The sequence below is a fragment of the Neolamprologus brichardi genome, chromosome 22 (genome assembly GCF_056152115.1).
Source record: "Neolamprologus brichardi isolate AB-2024 chromosome 22, ASM5615211v1, whole genome shotgun sequence".
Taxonomy (NCBI): domain Eukaryota; kingdom Metazoa; phylum Chordata; class Actinopteri; order Cichliformes; family Cichlidae; genus Neolamprologus; species Neolamprologus brichardi.
The window spans coordinates 20,671,478-20,697,599 of NC_142124.1; the positions used below are offsets into that span (position 1 = coordinate 20,671,478).

A 26,122-nucleotide genomic window follows, 5' to 3' on the forward strand; every position below is an offset into this window, starting at 1 on the left:
ACGAGGACTTTATGGAGACGCAACGTAACAAACACATAATTGTTTAGGTCAGTATAATGGGATGAGTTTGTCCACCAGACGAGGAATGACACATTTGTTTCGGAAGTGTAAAACGATGCCTCTGAGCACATAAATAACATAAAGATCTCTCTGTTAGATTTAGTTTCAGTGTTAAATAGTTGGTTTAAACCATTATCAGTCAGGTTCTCCTTGCACACATGCAAGGACACACACACACAGACACACACCTTCCTGTGCCTCATTGTCCATCCTTCCATCTCCGCCTATTTTTCTGTCTCTGTTTCTCTCTCACAGCTGTTGTGTTGAGGTTACAGTACACCTTGTGGAGAGGCCTTCTCTTTCATCTCTCCCAGCGGTTTTATGGCGCTGTGTGAATGTGCTAGGCTTTTTAATTAGGCTCTGCACCCAGACAGGCCCCAAGGCTGAGGCAGCGCCACTCTGTCTGAAGCTCACTCACTCCCTCTCTCCATTCCTTTTCCCTCTCTCTCTGGTATGTCATCCGCTGTAATCCGTCGCTCTCCGCGTTTTCTCTGCTTCTTCTTCTTCTTCTTTTTCACACCATGTCACTCATACACACTCGCACAGATATCCTCTTTTTTTCCTCCTCTCTTTCAGCACAACAAGCCTCTGTACTCGTTTGAAGACAACGCCGATTATGTGTATGATGTCATGTGGTCGCCCGTGCACCCTGCCATGTTTGCTGCCGTGGATGGCATGGGCCGCCTGGACCTGTGGAACCTCAACAATGACACTGAGGTGTGTGCATACTCTGTATGCGTGTGCGTGTGAATGTAGCTAATACAGGCCGTGATGGGTGTGGTTTGTGTGTCATCTCTTTGTGTGTTGATGTGCGTGTGTTTGGTGTCCTCAGGGCCTGTTGCTGGGCCTCAGCCCGAACCACACAACCAAACATCCAAGACTTTTCCCTCCCATCAACCCCTCCACCACCAGTCCCTCCACATCCCTCCCAACACACACACAATTCCAGATTCCCCCGTGGGCGTTTCCCACAGACCTTGCTTTAAATCAGACTTTGACATCTCCTTATCCCAGCTCCCACCCAGCCATCCCGCTAACATTTCTACAACCTCTCTCCAATGTTCAGGGAACCTCAGGACCCCACAAACCCCGTCCCATCGTCCTCCCACACAGTGTCCCTTCGAAGGGGAACACAGATGTGCCGGAGACCATGAGCAAAGCCCCAGCCCTCAGTCCACAGTTCCATGAAAATAATAATAATGATAAAAAAAAAAAAGAAACTTCAGACCAGGGGTTGAGTTTCGCAAGGCTGTGGGGCAAGCAGTTATTTTAAGACGAGTGCATTTAAGGCCACTGGAGGACACGTCATAGTATTAAACAGTTTGCAGACAGTGTTACACAGTGAGCAAAATAAAAACACAGCTTATTTTTCTTTTAAAGGTCGCACACACTTACAAAAAGTGGAATCAGGGTTTTTTTTTTTTGTTTTGTTTTAACACACATGTACAAAAAGATACAGTGTAAAAGTAGGGACGCATTGACTGAAATTCTGGGCCAATATTGCCATTGATGTTCACAGTGCTTATGGTTGGGATATATTCTGGTACAGGTAGATTGCAGATTGAAGTCCCACCTGAGGTCTGTTTTCTTACCCCTCCTAGTTATGTGCATAATCCTAGCTCCGATGTCTGCTATAGGACAAACATGTCAGCCAACAAAGATCAAAAACATTAAATCTTTATTTCTCAGGAAGATGCTGTAAAACTTTTTGAAAGGAATCCGATATAGGTCAGTGAGTCAGTGAAGCTCACTTCTGAATGATGACAATGATTCGGAGATGAGCTGTTGAGGATATGCCAAAGTGTTGGTAGTGCTGCTGTTTTTGCTGCTGTTAGCTTGATTCTGATGCTTGAGGGAATGTAATCAAACTGTTTATTAGAGGGAAAGTGTGATTTCTAGGACACTTGAGCCTAACATTAGCTGGGATGTTAGCTATAATGTTAGCTTATAACCAGCTATTGTTGTTGTCAGCTGTCCGGAGACGGGAGGGTCGCATGTGTAATCTGCTGACAAGAAGTAACCGGGATAATGTCAGGAATAAATCAGCCTATTTATGCACGTTTTTGTGTGTTAGAGTTCAGGAGATGAGGCTTGAGATGTTGGTAGCGTTGTCTCTTTCCTTTCCCTCCTTCTCTGATAATAAACCATACGTATGATCCTTCAAATCTTTGCTCTGAAGACGCAGGCACAAATTCAAATGTCCCTCTGTGGACACGAATAGCCACAACTACTTTTTCTCCACAGCCTCCACATATGGAGTCCATGTATGTGGCCAGTCTCTAGCCACATATTTATAACACTGTTAGTCAAAAGGGAGATGTCCTTCCCAGCTACTGTATTCAAATATGGTGGGGGAACATGGCGGTTTCCACAAACCGCAAAGCCACTCCTGTGTATTTTTAATGGATTAATTATACGTTTCTGAGCATTCGTTTGTTGGAAGATGTAATTACAAACTATTCAGCGTATATTTCAGAGTACAGTGTCCCTTTTTCCTTATTATGTAACATCGCAAATTTACTGACTGTACCTTTAATCTAAGCTAACTGTCATGGCTGCAGCCTCATATTTAATGGACAGATGAGCATCAAACTGTCGGGCTAAGAAGCAGAATCCACATTTCTTAAAATCATACTTTGTTACAACTCTGGGAGCAGAGTGGGCACCAAACCTTTGATCACTCGGGTAAAAGTAGAGATAAAAGGATCCTCCTTTCTCCTTCTCTTTTGGTTTCCATGGAGACAACACCTGCAGATACTCTCCATCCTCTGTCATAATGTTCTTTCGCTTTCAGCGTCTCATTTTCTTCAGTCTACGTACATAAATAAAATTGGATTTGGTGTCGCATCTCTTCATCTGCTAAGCCCGTCACTCTCAGCCACTGGGTCCATCGGTAGCTGAGAGTCCTCCCTCCCTCTGCAGCGCAGATGACAAGTTTCCCAGGGTTCCCTCAACAGCAGCCTTTTCACAGACAGAGGAAGAGTTCATTATCGGCGGCCTAACTCGACTAACAATGTGCTTTATGAGAAACATTTGCTCAGACACACACACACACACACACAGGCGGATGTATCGAACACATGCGCACACACTGCCTCGCGCGCAGTCTAATAGCAACAGGCTTCCATTGTTGCCGTCATATTAAAAACACACAGGCATAACGACATTAACAGAGCTTGCGCGGTGCGCCTGGTTCTCATTTCCAGTGCGCACACGTACGCGCACGCATGCACAACCAATTTAGAGCGCTCAGTTCGGATCCACTCGTGCAGCATGCGGTTAGCGCTGCTTTTAAATACGCAGAAGCTCTGTGTGTGAGGCGACATGATGCCAAGGCCTCTGTCTCCACCGGTGACATATGTCAGACTCGCCTGCCGCATGTCAGGAGCAGTTCATGTAGACTGTGCACGAGGCTTCAGGAGGTTCTGAAGGTGCAGCGTGAGCACTGCTGTTCACCCACAACAGCAAAGTGAGTTATTACACTGTAAATATCCTGTTGTGTCTACAAGTTGTAATTTGACAGCTTTGTTTTTCTTACCGTCTCATATAGCTGGATAAAGTGGCCCTTTATAAATAGTAAATTTGCTAAATTAGACCATAATGGTATAATGCTTCCATTTACCAATAAACTATAAAGGGAATCGTTTAAACAGCGATTATGGTCGTAAAATGAGGGCCGAGAGACATGAGTTATGCCTAAATGTTTACTTCACTGTATTTTCCTTTAAAATCAAAGGAATATGAGAGGAATTTAAGACTAAATAACAAAGTCACTCATTGACTTTTTTTTTCTTTTTTGAGGAATAAAATTCCCAAACACAAACAGCAGCTGTAACAGAAGCTGTTTGTTAAGTGCTCTGTTTAACACTCACGTTTCCATATTGCTGTTTATTTGTTTCCTGTTGGTTCGGCCTGTTCCTTACCACAAAAGCACGATCCGATGTCCCCGTGCTGGTGTCGATCCTGGATCATCAAAATTAACGTTGGTCCAAAGTTCAACATTGCAACTGACCAATCACATTGTGATGTCAGAGTTCACCAGCACACCAAACCCTCACCCTAAACCGCAATCATATCCTAACCTGACCTTAACCACCTCCTTTTTTAAAAAGATTTTTTCCTGAGTGAACATCGGGAGGTTTTGGTCGCTTGCAGCATTAATTTTGATGATCAGGAACATAACCAAGACCATCTCTGGGATAGCAGACACACCTATGTGTTTACACACGACATTTTACACTCAGTTATCCGTGAACTGTTTGATTTGTTGTTTAACGGTGTGGGTTTGTTTGAACTCTTTGCCTGCCAGGTACCCACTGCCAGCGTGACCATTGAGGGAGCTTCAGCACTCAACAGAGTCCGCTGGTCATCAGGAGGGAAGGAGGTGGCTGTGGGCGACTCGGAGGGTCGAGTTTGGATCTACGATACAGGAGAGGTACTCGGATTAACTGTATAGCTGACATGTGCTTACACGTTACTTAATTAATACATTAATAGAATATTTGTGGCAACCTAAAGAAAGTGCAGGATAATGATTACAGGGAAATAATCGTAGCATTTCCAGAAATATTACACTCGGTTGTTTCTCATATGATGTTAATATTTTGGCAGTGTGCTCCGGGCTTTTACAAAAAGTCTGCTGAGTTCATTTTTTTTAATTCACTTTGAGTGCCGTGGTGCACGGAGCCAGGAGTTCTCGTGGGTTTAGTTTTCAAACAGTCAAGATTTAATTACCGCCTAGGTGCCAAAAGCTTGAGTGAACTGCAATGACCAAAATTTATTGGCACATAGAGCGATTTTTTAGTGCCTGAAATTTAACTTACTGATCTTTTTAAATGGATAATAGTTAAAGCTCATCACAAACACCTTTTTCACTTTAATTCTAAACAAAAACCCATCATGTGGTGAAAAAACTTACGTTAATCATCATTTTATAAATATATACTTGCTTATGCTGTGATTCATGTGTGTTTGATCCACTGACATTATTGTGTACAGTAGAAACAGTAGAAATAAGGTTGTTGTTTTTTTTCAGTAAAACCTGCACATACAAATAATTTGTCTATTTAGGTCTCGTTCTTCAGTGTATAAAGCCCCCACTAGGTTTATCTGAGTGAAAAGAAACATTCCCACTCTCAGGATGTCTCTGCGATCTTCAAACCAAAAAGTTGATTTTGGAGATAAAACTGACATCAGACCAGTGTTAAGAACACAAGACGGCATTAAATGTGCCATTAAAACTATATACATTGGAAATACTGAGCTAATGACATTGAATCAAAAATCCTTTCTTTCCCTGTTCTCTGGAAAGCTGAGTACTTTCCAAATTCCTGTGCACTGTCTGCCATCCTGAGAGTGGAAGATGAGACGATGATTCAGTAAAACATTGATCAGCTGATCATAGGTGCTTTGTAGCGCAGCCGTGAGTCGCATTTGGTAAGTTAGCTTGAAGTCTGTCTTTTGTCCTTGTACTTTTTATGGGACTCTACTGTAGACAGACAAAGATTTGATGTAGCCTGGACTTGACCTCAGTGAACACCTGAGTCATGTGTAGCCACTCATTTCAGCAAGGCGTTACCAATGAGTGACATCACAGTAGCTCCGCCCATCTTTTGTTCTGTGTTTCTACAAATTGAGTCACTGAAGTGGAATTCATGGTTCCACATTTGTGTCAGATTAGTGAATAATTAGCAATCAATTAACACATTTCCTTGAACTGGATGAGAACAATATGAGAGAACAGAGAGAAGAAAGAAGAACACAGTGGACAGTTTTATTGTTTTACACACTTGATGCGTAAAACACACCTATTCTTATTACGGTCGTTCCCACCGGCTGGAATTTCTTGGTTTTTCAAATTTTTTGTATGCAAATAAACAGATCTGCATTTTTTGACAGGGACATTCTGAACACAAAAGTGTGTTCAGTGTGTTATTTGTCACACAACAAGTTTGCATTTGAAGATAAGCTAAGCTTAGCGAAGCTAAACGACCAGTGCCTCCACAAGAGTAGTCAACAGTACTGGTTACTCTGCGTATTCTGGACACTGCCCCCTTGTGAATGTACACAGCAACAACATTGGATCCCTGTAGGACCAGTGCACAAACACGCCTTTAACCATCCTTCATTTAGTTTATGTTTTTAAGGAGGCAGAGGCCAGTGTTAGTAAATCTACCCATAATTTTAAAAACAAACAGTTTAGATGGTTAAAATCCTGCTTGGCGATGTGTGGTCCTGCAAGCTCCACCCACAAAGAAAGCAGCGACCCGTAAGCAACCATAAGCAGGGGGGTGGGGGGGTTAAATGATTTCCCTAGACCTTTATTTAGATCTTTCTCCCTGCTTTGTTAAACCCCCTCAAAAAGGTTCCTGCAGTGGAAATGTTTGATATTTTTGTGCCCCATCTCTTTCATGTGAAACGGCCTCCACGTGACACTGCTGTCACCACAAAGCGGCCAGCCCGTGCCCGTATGTTCTCTCATGTTTAGAGAGCTCTGGTTAGGATCCCATGTGAGTGCAGCCTAGCCTAGCCGCTCGGCTAATTTTAGCATCTTTTTTTTTTGTTGTGTGGTAAACTGGAGAGGGGCTGAGCTGGTGGACTCCATGCTGAGTTCATGGTAACCATGAGAGTCATCAATAAGAGCGAGCGGGGCTGAAAGGTTTTATGACTCCAACAAGCTAAGAGTGTGTGTGTGTGTGTGCGTGTGTGTGTATTGTGGGTATTAAAGTCACTACAAACTCCCCCATACAGCTATAACTGGGAACAGCATGTGAAAAAAAGAGATGCCAGCAGTTTCATCCAGAGAGCTGTGGTCCTGGGACCTAGAGCAGCCCTTTAGAGTTTTCCAGTGCAGTAAAATACCAAATACTGTTATTTCTGTTTTATTTTACTGAGTACAAATTAGAAAAAACTGTGTCATCAGAGATTAGAGCAGTTTTTATTAGGACCTTACGGGTATTGCTCTGTTTTTCCAGATCATGTTCCTCAGCATGAAGCATTTTGAAGCTGCTGCTGTTTAAAAACCTGACATCAGCCCAGCCAGCCGTGTTTCTGGGCCTCTTGTCTTGCTGCTAATGCTGAAGTCACTCAGGCACCAAGTACACGACAATCTGCCAGAGCCCCCCGCTGTGGCCAGCCCAGCCCCTTGGGGGGTGGTTCAAAATGGCTGCCTCCCTCTTCCTGGTTCCCGATTAATTACAGCCTGGGCAGGCAAAGCGGTTGCAGGCATCTTGGGTGGCGACTTCAGTCCCACTCACTCTGACTCCTGCTGTGCACAACTCTAGCAAGACACTTTATGAGGAATAAAACACAGTTTGACATCTCATACTGGCCTCATGTTCTCTTATCAAACACCAAAGTGAACCTGTGACGCTCATAGTTCTGTTCTGAATGCTTATACAAACACAGGCTTCAGACTGCTCTGAATACTGTTTGCAATGATTATTTTTACCTTTTTGGTCAGTATGATGCTGATGTGGTGATGTCACGGCTTTGGCTGTGAGTACAGAAGCGTTGCTGTCGATCAGAATCAGCATCATCATCAGCCCCGAATATTGAATCCATGTGATTTCATTGATGACTTTGCCTTTAGAGCTCGGATGTGAATTTCTTTGCTACTAGGAAGAATTAGTGATCGCATTGATTTTCTGGGAACTACTTTGGATCATAAAGCAGTTGCACAGGTTGCCTGGTGTGAGGGAGCCTTTCTGCAAATAACCACACAGGTCGTCTCAGACTGACTGCAGTGACTCTGAGCGAGTGACAGGTTTGTAATAATAATTGTCTTATTTTAGATCGCCAACACGTTTATATAAGCTTGCACTGATTACTGCAACTCCTCTCTTTGCAGTAGGGGACTCGACTCAACTGGTTGCCAGCTGGTTGTATTGTGGTTCTATTCCTATATAAAAGCAAGCTTGCTGAGCTCTTGTGTCACGTTGTAGTTAAATTGAGCCCTGCATCAACTACGTCAATGTTTGTGGAGGAATTGGTTTCAGATCTGTGGGGTTGTGGGTGCAGGCTGAATGTGAGAAGTTAATGTGAACTGCTGTGTATGTGCAGAGCAATAGCTTTGTAAATTTTTTGCAGACGGCACCTGACAGCAAGTGGTTGCCGAGCTGGTTAAAGGTCGATCTGTGGTCATCTCTGGCTCCATCACAACCGATGAGCAGATGTCACCTGTCCAGTGTTAAAACAACTGAAGAGAATATGAAAGCTTCTCAGACACCGAAACACCGAACATCTGTTTACCATACTTACAGACACGTGGTTAAACTCTGGAAAATGATCACGGAGAACAACTGCTTTATCTCATGTTGCTTGTTCATGCTTAAAGTAATCTGCCAGGAATTTATGGGATTTTATGACATCGTTTTTCCTTGTGGAAAAATCTGGAACCGGGAGAAGCGTGGATTCTCTGTGGGAGTCCTCTATGTTGGCACGGCCGCTGTTCCAGCATCAGTACCAGGATCTGATGTCAGCACAGACAGATTATTGCTCATTTCCTTCTGTTATTAAGTCATGCTGTGGCGCCTGTATAGTGATGTACACGATGTCCCTCACACCGTGTACCTGTGTGGTTTTTACAGCTTTCGGTGGCCCACACGGACGACTGGGCGCGCTTTGCCCGTACGCTGGTGGAGATTCGTGCTAACCGTGCTGACGGCGAGGAGGAGGGGCCTATGGAGCTGGCTTCATAGAAAAGAAAGACTCCAAAACCAAAGTGGGCGGATCCAGAGAGCTGGTGTGCTTCTGCTGGTGTCACTGTAGCATGTGCTTCTCACTCACTTTGGGTTTTGTTTCTCCACGTTTATGTTCCTCTCTTGTTTGTTTGTTTTTTATTGTACTTTTGCACTTCTAAAATCAAATTGTACCGATTTGTTGTTATTTATTCGTCCAACGACTTCAGGTGATGCGTCGCTTGCAACTCGTGAGCCTCCAGTATATAAAGAGCAGCAGTCTGTTAGCCTTATGGAGGTGTGTGTACTGTAACAATGCTTCGCACTACTGTAAAAAAATAATAATAATGGGGCAGGTTTCATAGACTAGTCATGTTTCGTTTACATGTTCACTTTATGTTGTGCTTCTTTTTGTCTGTATTAAGCCTGCATGCAACGCATTCCCAAAATATTCCAGATGCAGAAATGTGGGGTTAACATGGAGCGAGATTATCACACAAGAGCTGCTTTATGTCAGTGTTCGAGTCGATGCGTCAGAAGCTGAATCGAGTGGTCCTCTGTACTCAGTGAGAGCTTCAACTGTATATTATTTAATGAACTGTGACGATTAATAAGAGGTATATTGTAATTCAGAGTGATTGCTGTTCAGCCTGCTAATGTTGACTATTAAAGCAGAGCCCGGGAGCCGCTGTGTTGCTTTCATTTCCACCTCCAACCAGGAAGTAGTACTGCAAATAAAACCTCCACCATACTTACTAATACAAGTGTCTCTTTACTCCGACCACACATGTTGCTGCCATACGTTCAGTAAGGCACAATTATTACACACCACATGTAGCTCCTACAGTCTACAGCACCGTACAAGTTTAAATACAGAGCCATGACACACGCACTCCTTCATATATTTCCACATCTGCATACATTTAGACCTGAACCCAAACATCTTGACAGCGGTGAACATTATGTACGGTCGCAACGTTAACGCTGCGCCTTTTACATTCAAAACTCCTTTGGTCGTATTCTTCTGGATTCATTCGACCATAAATCGACACAACTCAATCAAAACAGACGCACACATATGAAAATATGTCTGGATTTCTAATATATACAGAAGTGCCACATTTACTGTATTTTTTGTGTGTAGCCGTTTTTATGATCATGTGATTAATGTGCTTTTGGTTATAAAGCAACACAAAAGAAAGACACTGGAAAAGGCTGCAACAGTAAGTAGCCACCGATATTTAAAGAAAGTGTTCAAGTGTATTTGTGCAAGCCCTTCTGCTGCTGTGTGCATACAGTGTACGAGTTTGGAGTGTAAACTTAACTAGTATAACACAACACTGTGAAACAAACACTGCGTGAGCCCTGTAGCAATTACACACTTTGCTAATGAGATCGCATATAGATGCTGTTATACAATAATTAGAACAAAAAAACTTCAAATACTGTGAAAACTAAATGGACCTGATAGTTTCTTGGTGCTTTATGTATGAAAAACACTTCAGCTCCCCCCCTCAAACGCGCACACACACACCCACACCCGTGGAGGTTCAGGGGGCACTCACGTTGGAAGGGGCCGCTGCCGTCGGCACCGTGTAGCGTGGGAGATGGAGTCCAAACTTGCTCTCGATGCCAGCGAATGTGGCCACGGCCAACCTGAAGCCTCCGATGTGGTCGGGGTTGGGCGCCGGCAGGCTGATCCGAGACTTGGGGGTGGGCTCGGAGCCAGCCGGCTTTCTGTGGTGTGTGGAGAGAGAGAGATGGAGGAGAAAGTGAGGGACATGATGAGAGAGAGAGGAGCAAAAAAAAAAGAGGTAGAGACGAGGAGAAGGGAGGGAACCGTTCAACAACATAAACACTGCAAACTGTTAACGCACAGGGGTTTTATTATCATCATTATTAAATCTTAAATTAATATTATCATTCGAAACGCTGTTCGCCACAGAAATAAACAATCTTAATAGAAAATCAAAAGCGGAACGGCTCAATAGTTCTCCCTGAGAGCAGAACTAAATCAAATCCCTCAAAGATTTCACGCCGCGCTCTGTGAATCGCTGCCAACACAGACAGCAAGAAAAGAATCTGCTCGGCTCCAAACCGCAGCGAGCTTTCACTGGATCTGCAGCTGATTTTGTGTCGCTGTGAGCGAGCGGGGAGAGAGGGCGCTACATGGAAAACGAATGAGCCGTCCGACCGATGCGTGCATGTGCATCGCGGTGTCTGCTGTCCATTAATAGGAGGCAACCCAAGTTCCCCAACGGGGTTTAGAGTGAAGGAGTGAATTATTCTTGACAGTGACCTTCATGAGGGGAGGATGAGGCTCTTTGAGTCCCAGGAGTGGGGAAACGACACACTGAGGTCAAATGGGTGCTCACAAAACTTGTGTATTTGAGGAAACTGTCGACTGTCAGAGGGTCTGTGTGACATCACTGTGTGCTTGCATTCAGGAAGAAAAAGGCTTGTTATTGTTTCTGTGCGGTTGAAACAGTTAAAGATACTTACTGTCCTCCAAAGTCGATATAAAACCAGCGCTGCAGGAGTTCATAGGTCACCAGTGTCACCCCAAACTGAGGCGAAGAACGAAACACTCGAGCTGCAGCGGAGAAATGTGTTTATTTTAATTAATAAAGATGCAATTTACACAAACGCAGAACCAGATTGGTCAGTTGGTTTGGCCAAAATCATCTCTGAGACGCAAGGACAGTGAAAGTGTCTGCTTATGCTTTATGTCTTATGATCAAATCGATGTAAATCTATTACAAAAATTGTGTTGTAATTGTGTTTGACTCCATGAGCGTACCTCCAGCTCCTTTCCAGAAAGCGCGGGGCCCCTCTTCTCTGAGAATCTTCCAGAAGCAGTCCATCAGGCCGCTGTAGGTGGTCTGGCCAGCACGCACCGCCACCTGTAACCGTGTCTTGATCACGTCTGCCGGGGTCACCAGAGAGGCGGCGGGCATGCCTGCAGAAAGAACTCGAGAGCTTTCTAAAAGGTCGTAACATGTTTGATTCTAAACAGAGCGCACAAAATCCAAAATCAGGCCCAAACAAATGAGATGATGTGCAGAAAGCAGCCATCAGCGATTGATTGAAATCTTGCATATCTTTGAAACCGCATCTCATCGAGTGGATTTTTAGCCGTCTTTGTTCCCCTTTCTGAAACACGTCATCTTGGATCTTTACCATCTTGCAGTATGTCTGCGGCATACATACACTATACACAAGTAGGGGCCAGCTCCTATCACTTCACCATCAACCAATCCAGGCCATTATTTAATCTCTACCTTTTTTCTTCCTTTCCTCTCTCTCCCACTTTTCCTACAGCCGTTTGAAAGAGGCCAGACAATGGACGGTAATGAGAGCAATGCACACTGTGCCCCGTGTGCCGCTCAAAGTGACTGGCTGACTGAAGGGAGTGACTGCAAGGCCCCCACTCCAGCCACTTCACTCATGAATGGGCCCAATCATTGATGGCTCGGTCATTACCATCAACTGCCCTCTTGACGATTTACTCTGACTTCTTGGTTTTTGTAACGGCAAAACGAGCTATTCAGCAAGCCTGATCAACTCGGCATTAGGTAGCCGACTGGCACCCAGTGGAGACTGACCACCTGCACTGAACTGAGGAGAGGAGCGGAGCGGAGCGGAGAGGAGGGGAGGGGAGGGGAGCAGGCAAGACTTCTGAATACATATATATATATATATATATATATATACATATCTACACACACATAAAACTGACTATCCTGACACCTTTAATTCAGATAAAGGTAAACATTAAACTTTTAAAATCATTTGACAGAATAAAAAGAGTCTTGATATACAGGTGCTGAAACAGAACTTTATCCAAAATTTTAGAAAAGATAAACCATGATGACAGCATCTTTATCTCTACAAAATGTATTTCAACCAAATCCCCCACACAGTATGGGATCGACATGAAAAGTGCATAGAAACAGCAGGGGTGTAGCTACAGGGGGCCCCAGCCCTCCCTGAAATTTTATTACCTGCTACTAGGGATGTTCAAGAAACCATACTGCCATGTTTTATGGAAAGAAAACAAAAAACAACAAAAAATCAAATCAACTATATAATGTTATATAATACAAAGTCTGCAAAGTTTAACTGTTTAAGTTTTGAAAAAAACGACTGGTTTTATATTCACATTCACTAAATCCTGAAACCTGACCCCGAAAGGATCAGTGAGACACTGCTCTTCACTTTTACAGTCATAACTAGACTGGATTTTGAGAGCAGCTGAATCTTGTGCTTTACTTTGCAGCCGTGTCTGCTAAAGCATTACTTCTGGAATTAGAAGAACACCCTGCTCCCAAACCAAATATCCCACCAGCTGTGATCTGGTTCTTGGTCCCTTCTGTGCCATCTCACTTAAAAAAGAAATCTGCAAGCATTAGTGACAGACAGAGCTCATGGGCTGCAAAACAACAACAAACGCAAAGAAGTATTTTTGCGTAGCTGCACACATGAGCAACAGGATGAAGGACCAGGAACTTCCAAGAGACAAAATCTGACGCCAGAAACAGGACGTGAAGCAGGAAAACAAGAAAACTGCAGTAGACTTCTCTAACCTCAAGAACTGTATGTAAAACGGGAATGTTTCCAAGCTTTAAAAGTCACGAGAAAAATCATTATAATGGCAAGTGCTTTAGCTATCTACAGTAACTTGCTAACATATCTAACAACTGTGGGAGCTAAAAGAATCTCCTGACATTAAAACATGAATAATTTTCACCAACTAAAAGCAACTTTAGGCCTTAGTCGCATACTGTGTGCCTGACTGTTTTCTCTGTCTTTGTTTTGAGACAATGACGCCTCGCACCTTCTCTTCATTTCCTTCCGCTGGAAGAATCTGCATAGTTTCCAAATATTTGAAATGATCTTCACCTTATTTCCTTAGTCTTAATGGCTCAGTCAGACTAGAGTAAAAATAAACCTTGGTTAGAAAAAAAATTAGTTGTAGCAACCAGCTGACTGCAAGACAAGACAGGTGGGAGGCAACCTGTCTCCAAACCACCGCAGCCTGACTCGGACTGACTGCAGTCACTCTCAGGTAGATGGGCAAATGTTTGCAAATAACTGCTGCCAGATTGCCACCAACACGTTGCAATCAATCTGAGTCAGTCTGGGTTGATAAGTGCAAATCATCTGCACTGTGTCTCTTTGCAGTAGGGGACTCAAGCCAACTGGTTGCAAACAAATTGGTAAATTTCTGTTGTAATTCTCTGAGGTTCTGGGTGGAGTCTGAATGTAATTAGTCAGTGTGCCTTGATATGTAAGCAGACAGCAACAGATTTGCTAATTTTGCTACATTTGTCACAGTTAATTGCTGTATTATCACAGAGAGACAACCTGCCAACTTGACTCCAATCAAGTGCAAACTGAGAGCAGGCTGACTCTGTCTACTGTCTTATCGATGTTGATGCACCAAAGTGGCTTTTGAGACGGTGCTGACTGTGAGCGGTTGCCGACCTGTGTCCAAAGCAAGGTTCAAGTAAAACATTCAATTTTCTGCCAGGAAACCATTAATATTCCCGCCATATTTCTCCTTGTGGGACTAATAAAGGTATATCAAATCAAATCAAATATTTCACATTGACAAAACAAGCGAGTGGATATTTCTTACACCCCCACAGCTCGGCCAAAAATTCCCTCCCTCCAATATTTATCCCATTCGGAGCTAATGCGAGCTGGAGATGTCCACGCTACATTCTTCACAGACCAGAGTAATGCCTAGCTAAATAATGCTGTACAAACTGAGCGTGTAATTCAATTTCCTGTGCTGACTGTAAAACACTAATTGCCAGAATGCTGCAACCGCTGATAAATATATGTGAAAGAAGGATGATAAATGCGTCAAAGTAATGAAAAAAATAAAGAAGTCATGAGGCTCGTTTCAGTCTGTGAGCCGTGGCTGCCAGTGTTGCGGTGAGAAAGTAAAAGTTGGAAGCGAGGCAGGATTTATGATTTTTTTCCATGTTGCCTTGCGTCAAAACGAGAGTGCTGCTGACACATCTCTGAGGATTCAAAATAAATAGTCAGCCGTTCATGCCAATGCTGTAAAGCTTTTGAACTTGGCAGGGCTGTTATTAAGGATAAATCAAATATTTAAGCCTTTCTTTGGTTAAATCATCTTTTTATGCAATGGATAAAGCTCTTAAATCATAACTGATTGTTTTGCTGTTCCAGTTCTCCTATAGGCAAGACGGGCGCAACCATCTTTGTGCATGTGTGTGCGCGTGTGCGTGTACAGTATATGACGACTGGAAAGCCTTCATGCCGGCCCGGTTGGCTGGCAACTGAGGCGCTTCCCTACAGCACAGCTCCAGAAACCCCAGTCCCCAATCACTGAGCTCTAATTAGCAGCTACCGCCATGGAGCCTGCGGTCAAAGGCTGCCTGGCTCCCAAACTCCGAGCTCTGCTACTGTTACTGTGGGCTCGCGGACGTCTGAAGCAAGAGCAGAGCGAAACCTGCTCTCGCACTTTGTTCGAAACGGCCAAAGAGTGTATTTCATAAATGTCAGGGCTGTGCACGTCGCATCGGGGGCTGAAGCTTTTAGCCTTTCGGGCTCGCTTGGAATGGTCAGTCACTTTACAAGCCAAAGCACTGGTTTTCAAGCCAGGGGCAAACACTAAAAGGCTAAGCTATTAAAATGCAACATGGGACTGTGTAGACTAAACAAATGACCTGCAGAGAACTTGCATAAAACATACCATCTGAGACCCAAACAGTAATGGGTAATGGCAGGTAATAAAAATGTATGCTGTGCTGTAACAGGGCCGGTTATAATGGTGGTGTAACAAGGGGCGATCCAACAGTGCTGTTTTACTACTTTACAGAAACTGCAGTGCATATTTATACAATATAAATATATACACTCACCAGCCAATTTATTAGGTACACTTACATAGCCATTTTCTAGATTCCCACACACACAGCACTTTAGCTGCACACCCTCACACTCTGATGCACACAATGATGGCTGCCATCTTGCCCGTGGATACCTCAACACGCACAGTAATCTGCCTGAGTGTACTTTCACCTCCTGGAAGACCCAGGGGTCAAACCACTGACCTTACGTTAAGTAGATGACTCTACGGCTTAAAGTCAACAAGGTGTTGGAAATAGTTTCACCACATCCCAAAGGTGCTTTGGTGGCTCGAGATCTGGTGACTGTGGAGGTCATTTGAGTACAGTGAACTCACTGCAATGTTCAATAAACCAGTTTGAGATGATTTGAGCTTTGTGACATGGTGTGTTATCCTGCTGGAAGCAGCCTGAGAATATGTATGTACACTGTAGTTGTAAAGTGAAAGGATCGCTCAGGTAGGCTGTGGTGTTTAACCTCCCCCTGATACGGGGGCAAAAGGCAGGAGATCAGTTAGGCTTGGGGCTTAAGAGGTTAAACAACTCTGAACTGCCACTAAGGCGACTAAGATGTGCCAAAAATATTCCCCACACTATTAAACCAACACCAGCAGCACAGACTGTTAGAAAGCTGCATAGATCCATGCTTTCATGCTGCTTATGCCGAATTCTGACCCTACTGTCTGAATGTCATAACAGAAATCAAAGCTCATCAAACCAGGCAACCTTTTTTGAATCATATAGCATACACGTGTGTATGTGTGTAATATGTAATCACATTGTATATTGTCCTATTGATAGGAGTGGCACACAGTGTGGTTATTTATCTGCATACTTTGAGTTGTCGTCACATTCCTATCAGCTGAAAACTGTCTGTCCCTCCTCCTTTGACCTCTGACATCAACAAGATATTTTCAACCAGAAAACTGACGCTCACTGGATATTTAATCTTTTTCTCAGACCATTCTCTGTAAAAGAGAGGGCTGTGTGAGAAAATCCCTGCAGATCAGCAGTTTCTGAAACACTCATGCTCAATCTGAACTTCAGCAGGTCATCTTGACCATTTTTACATGTGTGCATGCATAAAATGTGTGCCAGTAAGTGCTTACTATGCAATACATATACATATAGATGCAGATCTATTTGGAGGTACACCACATGTGCAGGGGTCGGACATTAGGCACTCTTCATTTGACAGTGGTAGACAGTGATTAAAATATATTAAAATACACATACAGCAAAAGCACATATAAAATCAATGCTTTCTATTTTAATTCAAGCACTCTAGCCTCTGATCTCATATACAAACTACTTTTTACCTCTAAATTTTATACTAGTTTGTCCTTCCTTTTATATTGAAGTGTAAAGGCTCCAGGGGATGGATGTACTTTACCTGCCAGAGCTCCGGCAAACAGCATCCTGGCTGGCCCTATTCTTCCATCCTCCTCAGTGAGGTAAGCCTTGGTGTGGGCGTAGCAAGGGAAGTAGATAGCCGAGAAGGGGATGTCCCGCAGAAAACAAGCCTTGGAACCCTAAAAAGAAAGTTAGCGGGATACTTTGGGTCAAAACACTGGGTTAAAAGTTGAGCTCCCAGAAGGAGAAAACAAAGACAAGAATAAACACAAAGGGGAGCAAAGAAAGATTAATGAAGCTCAGGGGATTTAAACCTTGATTTCTGGCTGAGTTCTCTGAAAATAAATTGCAATTTCTAGCCACAAAATTAAACAATCTGTTCCTGAATCACATATCCAAGCATCAACTGATGTTACCACCGTTTAAGCTACTTCCAAAAGACCCCTGCAACTCATGAGGCAGAATGAAATGTGGGCCGAAAACATGGCAGAAAAATCATGTCTCTCCATATGCAAACGATCAGTGCTCTCAGCGGCAGGTGAGGGGGCGGCTCCAAACGCAAAGCTATGAAAAAGAAAAAAAAAACAAAGCAGAGGAAGGCAGACTGGCTGGCGAAGATGGATCCTTGTCTGCGACTGTAAACAGCACTATATCATCAAGCCTATAGAGTTTCCTGCTGTACTTTAAACCTGCTGGCTCACTGCCAGCTTTTTGACACAGCAGCTACAGTCAACAGAAGGCGTTTAAAGACCTCGCCAGAGTCTCCCTGTTTTGGACAGGCTTCATTTAACTCCCATGGGATAATCCTTTGGTTCCTCCCTGACACATACACACATACATACAGAGGATTGGCAGATACCTGGGCTATCTCTTTCCCTCTTTTTTTCCTCTGGCACTGCTTGTTTGCCTGTCCCTCCTGGCCGAGGCCCATGTGGCTGCTGAAAGCCTCGAGATCCTATCGAGGCAGGACAGACAAGCAGCGTCACAGAGACTGGGGATGAGAAGTTTTAAAAGCAGGTTTAAGGTGTTCAGTTGGGTAATGCACTGGTGGACCAGAGACAATGAGCCGCTTTACAGTAGTCCTTTAATACCGAGATGAAAATTAAATTATTATTTTAATACAAAAATAGAGCCTGACCAGTATATGGATCAACAGATTATCGGTTGATATCATCAGTATTATCGATAAAGGTATTTAAAACAACTGATAAATGGAAATTTTTTTAAAAAGATGAGGAAATAACACCATCCAACAATTTAACGAGTGGTGATGTTGCATAGTTTCTCCATCAGGGGGCACTCTACAACTTTCCTGTTGACAACACACATGCGCACACAAACTTGTTGTAACCATAAAGGAACTTTATTTTTAAATTCAAGTGTCATAATATTTTAGTGCTGACTACACCTAACAAATGTCAGGGAAACAGGATTTTGAAATCTCCAAATATCGGTCCTAAAATCTGATATCGGTCAGATTCTAACACGAAATCCAAAGTTACTTGCAGGTAACGTGATATACAGTAACTTCACATACATGAAACATTATCTGGTTCGATATCCCTACAGTGACAGCTTCTCCCACGGATGAATGGTGGCGCTAGAGCGTTAGTAACCATACCAACTGGTAGCTCCACCAGCTGAGGGTGAGCATCAGGATAATTACCCTGACAAAGGCAGCTCTGTGCCTGGGTGCAGCCCCTCCGGAGCCAGCCCGTCTGGGGCTTGCAGGCTGGAGCGCGTCTCCTCCCCACCTCTCCTCCACCACCACCACCATCGCCGCCAACACTGCTACTGCTTTCTCAATGCACTTTGTCTCCTCTCTGTGCACCGGGAGACGAACGCAATTAAGTATGTGCGCGAGCATGAACACATACATGCACTGGCACTGCTAACACAGCGTTTGGCGGCATTTTCACAAACAGGTGAATGGAGACAGCAGCTGTGTGTGGACACACACCTCACGGTCATAAATTACCACCCAAACACGGTGACAGGTAGACAGAGACGTGAGGAGGCTCCACGGTCTTTTACAGCCTCGTTAACAGAACCCAAAGGTTTGTTTGCAAGTTGCCACAGCAGCAGACACATGGACCAATCACTAAAATAAATAAAAGTAATATTAAAGTAATAGTCTAGTGCAATAAATAATCAGCAGACATATCTGAAAAATAGTTTACTACCTGGAATTTAAGGACAGACATGCTGCCACACACCAAAACAAAAAAAAAGTGTCATCTTATTTAAGTAAAACATGACTAATTAATGTAACCACAGGTATTAGATTGACATTTTCACAGTTGATTGCGTTTACAGTTGAGGTAGAATCTCTCCCACCAAGCTCCATTAGGACTTATTTATGTAACTCAATTAGACATGCTCTGTTTCACCCCCGGGACTAATGTCCCTGTCAAGCCAGTTAAGCTGCTAATGTTAGCGTTAGCCACAGCTCATTCACTGGTTCCCCCCAGCTCTTTCTGCTAACATCTGACTGCTTCAAACAGACCAGGGTTAGAAGTCCAAATATTTACAGGAATAGTAATTATTGAAAAAACAGGACATACTCTTTGTAATACAACAAAGATTGCTAAATTAGCAACAAGTTATATGCTCAAATAGTACACTATAATTTTTAGCCTTGCGCCACTGAAAAATACCAATTATGGCAATTAAGGTTAAATACAGCTTTTAGCATAAATTGTGCCGTTTGTGGTTCTCAAACAGACCACAATGAATTGTCAAATTAAATGATAGCTGATGTGGGGCAAGGTAATGCGTATAATTGAACAACAGTTAATAGAAAAATCACATATGATTTAGTCACAACATTATTAAGGAACAATAGATTGTTGTGAAGTTGCAAGGCCAATCAAAAGAGAAAAGGCAATCTAGGAGCAAAGAAAAACAAATCAGCCCGAGTTTGTGTGTCTTTCAACTGCATCTGAAGATGTACGAGTTTTAAATAAATAAAAAAAAAGCTGAATATCATCCCTTCTCTGTCCTGGGAATGATCTCGTGTCTTGTGTTATAATGAACTTACAGATCATTTCTCCAGTCTACACACCGGCTTCAGCTGATTATTCAAAGGCAGGAGTTATAAAGTGGAAACAATTGAAAGAGTAAGTTTGAGTGCGACAGACTGACATAAAACCGGGACTTTCAGATTCTCCTCCCGAGCTAACAGACGATTGTACACACATACTGTAGGCAGCTCCAGTGTTTCCAGTCCACACAAACTACACCGTGACCTTAAACGTGTCCTCAGCAACATTCGAGGGCTTTGAAGAGCTTACTGTAGTAAAGAACTTACACCAGAAATCTCATGGAAACTTTTCATGGACAAAGACCCATGTAAGAGTATTTTGATCATTTAGACTTTAGTGTGGACCTGAATTAATGACCCTAATCTTAAGTTTTTTGGGTTTTTTTTAAAAAAAAAGCTCCATATGAGGACAATCAAACAAAATATATACTAACTACACCTTCACCTCTCATCACAGAAGTATTTCCCACCTTGTAAAGCCCAAAGAAGCCCAGGTCCCTGATGACCGACAGAGCGCTGACCCTCGGCCCCGTGGTGATCTCTCCTGCCACCTGCAGACGGATCTTTACTATCTCCAAAGGGTTTGTGAAGATCACCTGGGATCCTCCAGCCTGGAGGAACACATAAAAAACACAAACAAAGCGAAAATCAGAAAAAGGGAAACCCTCACTTTAATCGTTGCAAATTAAACCCAATTTCAATGGCGGCTTTGTCTGTGCTTTAACGTGAGAATTCAAGTGTTGCCCCAGATCCACTTAAGCGATTTCATTTCAACATAACGTGCTGAAATAAAAATCATTATGAGACAAAACTGCTACAATTATCTGGCTTATGATGTAATTTTAGCAATGTTGCAGCCTCAGCAACCGACTTCAAAACAAACACAGAGAGAGGAGGAGAGTACCAGGAATATCCAGCTGATGCACGCGAGTCTGTCAGCTGTTTGTCTTCATCACCCAGACCCTGCGGGGACTCCGACTTCTCTTTTTCTCCCTAACCTCTCGTTTCACATCATCCTCCAAACCTGTACTTGTGATGGTGGGCGGAGGGGGGGAGGGGAGGGGGGCACCACCACAGCAAGTTCAGGCTGGTTTCTGTGTCTCTTTGTGGTCAGCGGTGCTTTTAAGTGTATAAGAGGTAGCTGCTGTGAAGGAGTTGGGGCAAGACAAATGGTTAGCTGTGCAGTGGGGGGAGCATGGCGGCATTTCCAGGACGCTTCGAGACACTGGGAAATGGAGACAAAATTTTTATTTATTTTCCTTTTTACCCCCTTTCACCAATTCTCTGACTCTCTCCCCGTTTCTTGCTTTGACCTGCTCTCAAAATGATCTCTCTCATCTTGTCCAATATCGTCCTCCTCTGCCAACGGTTGCCAGTGGTTACCGAATCTACACGCAAAAGGGCGGCACATCGCAATTAGATAGCAATCGGTTGCCATGGCGCCACTTCTGTCTTAAATAGCCTGGTCTGTTTGTTGTTGTTTCTCTCCCTTTCTCCCCCTCCTTCGTTTTGCATCGTTATGAATGATGGATTGTGCTCGTCACCTCTTGCCTTACGGGAAGCTGCAATCTGCAAACGTGAGCACCGTTTTTTGCTTTGAGTCCCCCGGCTTTAAGCATTACCGTGTACTACTTAAGAGGAGGGAGGGAGGGAGGACAGACAGAGAGATTATAATCGTCTCATTGAAGGTGTGTGTGCAGCTGCTTTTTTTAAACAACACAAAGAATAATGGGCTACAGCTTCCCTTCCAGACCAAGAGAGCGAGAGAGAGGGCTGTGAATAGCAAGAGGGCTGCTGCATCTCACAGCTAACTCTTTATGACTTGTTTTATGGAAATAACCTAGTTGATTACATGCTGGCTAATAGCGCAAGCATTAAGAGGCTATTGGCCCCGGCCCTTAGCAGTGCTGGCTGCTTCAATTGGATTCAAATGAGACTGGAGATGGAGGAGATAGAGATGTTGTTTATTCGAAATGGGTAAACAACAACACTGTTCAGAGAGATGAGCTGACAATTAGATCTGACAACATGAGATAAAAAGGAGTGGTTGAGGGTTTTTTTTTTTTGGTGCTGTCGAACCACCCCAGAGTCCTGCATAACTCTGGAGGGCATGAGGGGCAGGAAAAAAAGAGTGAAATGCACAGAAAATAGTGAGTCAGACAAATAAACAAAAGGTGCTAATGAGAGAGAGAAGAGGAGCAGTCAAAACAAGAGAAGTGAAGGAAAGGTCGAGACTGAGGCAGAGAGGTTGAGGGTTGTGATTATGGAGTGACAGCGTCGGCAGTCCTCTGATGATTCCCAGGTAATTACAAGGCAAGGTGATCCTCGGAAACCTGGGACGTCAGCACCTTATGCACGGATCGCAGCTCCTTGGCCGTGTGTGTGTGCTGGAAAAGGAGCTTAGTAAAAGTTTGAGGATCCGCCCACCATCAACCCTACACACGTATGCCGACCACGCACTTACACAGGAGATTAGCACCAGCTAAAAACCCCCACAAAAACACAAAAAGAAAAAATAGGAAAAAATGTAACCACCGTCTATAAATGATAATCACGGCTTCATTTGTGGCCGGGGCGTGCGCATGTTAGATTCACTGATAATGTTTTCATAACTCATGTCAGGCCTGAATAAGAAACTCATTAAAAACCACAAACGCAAACTGTAACACATTCACAATGAATGGGAACAAACAACCCCGCTCCTCCTGTCAGCAATGACCCAGCAAGTATTTTGTGTAACTTAAGTCCTGAAACACAGGCCAGTTACTGCCAGATAAGCATCCACCCAGCTCGGTAAACGGAGCATGCCATTCTTACCAAATAATCATTAGAAACTGGCAAACCCGCACCGGAGCTTAATGGTGCTGAGCCGCAGGTTTAAGGACAGAAAAGAGGAGGAGGAGGAGGAGGAGGAGAAGGAGCGTGAGAGGTGAGGAGAGAAAGACCTAAAAACCAACACTTTGGAGAAGATAAAGATAAAAATACTGACATATGAAAAGTTTTCTTCACAGAAAGCAAACATATCTTCTCTTTTTCTTTCTCGCGTCTCCTTTTTTTTCATCTTTACAGACTGTGAATCTGAGGCCGACATCGTGGTCCAAACCAACACTTTCACAGCTACCAAATGATATAAACAGATTTCATGTGCTGTGGCTGGAGCCTCGCTAAAACAGGGTTCAGGGAGGTTTGACGTCTGTGTGTGAGTGTGAGAGCGTGTGTGTGTGTGTGTGTGAGGGCAAAACGGAAAAGTGAGGACACTTTTTCACCCCTCTTCAAAGAAATGTTTGAGGGTTTGGACTCGTTTTTTAGGGTTAAGATTAGGTTCAGCGCTATGTTAAAGTTGGGGTAACGAACTGATTTGTTAAGGTTAGCATAAGGGGCTAGGGAAGGCAACAGGTCCTCATAAAGATAGCCATACATGTGTGTGTAAGTGTCTGTGTGTGTGAGTGTGCATGTGTGTAGATAAAGTGGCAGGCAGAGTGCAGTGCCAGCACTAACACCGGGGCCTCAGCCAGGATGAAAGGAGCTGTCACGACGGCTCACGGAGGAAAAGAGGAAAAATCCATCCATCCACACTCCTCTCCTCTACATTTATCCTCCTCCCCTCTCTCTGCGACTTTTATGGTTCTGCTTTTAAATTCATACGAGTTATTATTATTTTTATTTTTTTTAAAGGCAACCACTATTCTTCACACCCAGGACACCACAGAGCACGTCTTAAGTATATTTACTTTGCTGTATGTTTTCCATTTCTATCTCTCACAAAAGAAAATCGCCATCCAGAATGTAACTTACAGCAAATGTAGTGTGCCATAACATTTCTCAAACATATTCCCAGAACTAATAAGGTCAATTGAATGTGCCTGAGTGGAGCTAAACCCATAATGACTTGTGTATCCTGAAATACTTTGCTTTAGTGATCGACATCAAAAGAGGGTTCAATGAAAGACCTTCTTTCATTTGGCCTGGCTAAAGCTTCCAGCCTTGTAGGACCGAGTGTGTGTGTAAGAAAGAGTGTGTGTGTGTGTGTGTGTACATGCATTGGGGGGTAAGTAGGGTGGGGCAGGGGTTAGACTTTGACAGGTCAGTGATCAAAACCCATGATTGGAGGGGGAGCAGGTAACAAACTGAGTAAGGGGGGACTCAGGTATCAGCAGCTGTCAATCTTTGTGTGTGTGTGTGCTTGTAGTACTCCTCATGCACACACACCCCTCTGAGCATGCACAGTGTGTGTGTGTTTGCTCTTTCGAGTGTACAGGTTCCATCAACAAATAGCAACCCCTGGACTCCAAAACAAGTCCATGTCTGTCTGCTCAACTGTCAGCATAGTTAAGACATGCATGCCGCCTCAATACTGCACACACTGCCTGAGTGCTGTGCAGCATCACTCCAACACAGTGCACTCTGGAAAGGCAGAGGGTGCACACCGAAATATGTATTTTGACTGTATTTGATTATGCTCATAATATTTTCTTAAAAACGACTCGGCCTTTTGTGTCTTTTCAGTAAAAAGGGAGTAAAAAGCTCTTTCGTGTGTTTTTATTTCTGCAACAGCAATGAAAAAAGAGCCAGTACAGAAAAGAGCAGGCATCAGTGGCAGCGATTTAGTCAGATCATAAAAGAATGAGCTATGGTCGATGTGGGATGCAAAGCAGCTGTAAGCAGACTAAAGCAACTTCAATAGCATGTCTATATGTAAATTGCTAATTGGATGTGCAAAATGGTCAGCTGAGGCATCAGATGGCAGCTTTTAATAGTTTTTGATATGTTCAAAGGCTGTATCACATGGTGTGTGCACATTCCCAGGTGAGCTACCAAAGCTCAAACAGCTCCTTGATATAACACCCAAAATCTGTTCAAGCAGTTGCATCTGACCTTCACTTAACCAACAAACAAACAAAGGCGTTCTCACATAGAAATACAACAAATGTAACAGCTACTTACACATCCACCAGCCAGGATCTCAGCGGCAAGCGGGACTGTACCGTCCTTCTGTCTGGTCTTTCCACGCACAAAATCATTCACCTAGAGACACAAAATGTATGGTTTAGAACATAAGCAATAATCAGCAGACACAGTTGTAGCCATATGTTTTTAGACGGGGACAATGAGTTTGTCAAGTTGCCTCTATACATGACCACAGTGGTTTATAAATCAAACAGTCAACATGTAATAAAAGTCCTGACTTTCAGCTTTAATTCATAGGGTTAATCCAAAAATTAACCAAAGTTTTGGATTAACTGATCAGTTTTGCAGCGTTTGGCTGAACTTGAGCAGAGAGTACCACCCTGTACACTTCACCAATCATCCTGCTGCTTCTATCAGCAGTCAACAGTGAAACTTCTCCAGTTACTGGACCTCTGAACCTCTGAAAATGAGGAGTATGTATAAAAATGACTGCAATTCCTGAACAGTTTAAACAACATTTCGTTAAACTCCTTGAATTAAAGCCAAATGTCTGTACTTTTTACATCTTGCTTGATTTGAAATCCACCGTGATCGTGTACAGAAAGTGTCTCACTCTCCAAATACTTATGGACATAAATGTACCGACACATGCTTCAATGATGGTGTATGCCACTTAGCGTACCACAAATGTTACACTGCATGCTGTAAATGCTCCTCTGACTGACAGTTTACAAATGCAGAAAAACAGGAAGGTTAAGGAAGTAGCTATGTGTTTGTAACTATGTATCTAAAACTCATACAATAATTTAAAGGGATTAAAGACCCTCGTGAATCTCTGCCTGAGTGAATCTGAGTGCATGTGTCTGCATGGGCTCTAACACAGTGACTTACTGTGAGCTTTATGGCTTTCTCGGGCGCCACACCCAGTAGCTGTGGTACCAGACCTATCATTAGGAAACGACAAGATGATTAGAAAAAAAGACTGCCGTGGTACCCCTACTCTCACACACACACGCATACATATATATATACATATACCACTTCCCCACGTTCCACATCAATGTGTGGCTTCCCGCTGCATGCGCCCGACCATGCAAGATCCCCCAGACGCTAATGAAATCTATTGATGTGGAGTGTGGGGACATCAGAGTAGAAAAAAGACAGCGAGATAGAGAGAAGAGGATGAAGGGGCAAAG

General features: G+C 43.5%; 2 protein-coding genes across 14 annotated transcripts in view; one reads left to right on the plus strand and one right to left on the minus strand.

Annotated features, from left to right (window-relative positions):
• Nucleotides 1-9,488, plus strand: part of dync1i1a (dynein cytoplasmic 1 intermediate chain 1a) — a 64,070-nt gene extending 54,582 nt beyond the window's left edge. For 9 of the 10 annotated variants that reach the window (XM_087835423.1, XM_006787655.3, XM_006787654.3 and 6 more), the window contains 3 exons: nucleotides 637-777; nucleotides 4,370-4,495; nucleotides 8,649-9,488. In XM_087835423.1, coding sequence (XP_087691549.1) covers nucleotides 637-777; nucleotides 4,370-4,495; nucleotides 8,649-8,759 — 378 coding nt within the window. In that variant the 3' untranslated portion in view covers nucleotides 8,760-9,488. Of the gene's footprint in view, nucleotides 1-636; nucleotides 778-4,369; nucleotides 4,496-8,648 lie in introns of those variants that run through there. The other variant, XM_087835424.1, reaches the window with a different exon arrangement.
• A 2-nt stretch (nucleotides 9,489-9,490) lies between these two features.
• The window catches only part of slc25a13 (solute carrier family 25 member 13), a 50,951-nt gene continuing 34,319 nt past the window's right edge, over nucleotides 9,491-26,122 (minus strand). For 3 of the 4 annotated variants that reach the window (XM_006787644.2, XM_006787645.2, XM_006787647.3), the window contains 7 exons: nucleotides 25,818-25,870; nucleotides 24,963-25,043; nucleotides 20,489-20,629; nucleotides 17,016-17,154; nucleotides 11,539-11,697; nucleotides 11,241-11,331; nucleotides 9,491-10,475 (listed from right to left, as the gene is read on the minus strand). In XM_006787644.2, coding sequence (XP_006787707.1) covers nucleotides 10,289-10,475; nucleotides 11,241-11,331; nucleotides 11,539-11,697; nucleotides 17,016-17,154; nucleotides 20,489-20,629; nucleotides 24,963-25,043; nucleotides 25,818-25,870 — 851 coding nt within the window. In that variant the 3' untranslated portion in view covers nucleotides 9,491-10,288. The remainder of the gene's footprint in view (nucleotides 10,476-11,240; nucleotides 11,332-11,538; nucleotides 11,698-17,015; nucleotides 17,155-20,488; nucleotides 20,630-24,962; nucleotides 25,044-25,817; nucleotides 25,871-26,122) is intronic. The other variant, XM_006787646.2, reaches the window with a different exon arrangement.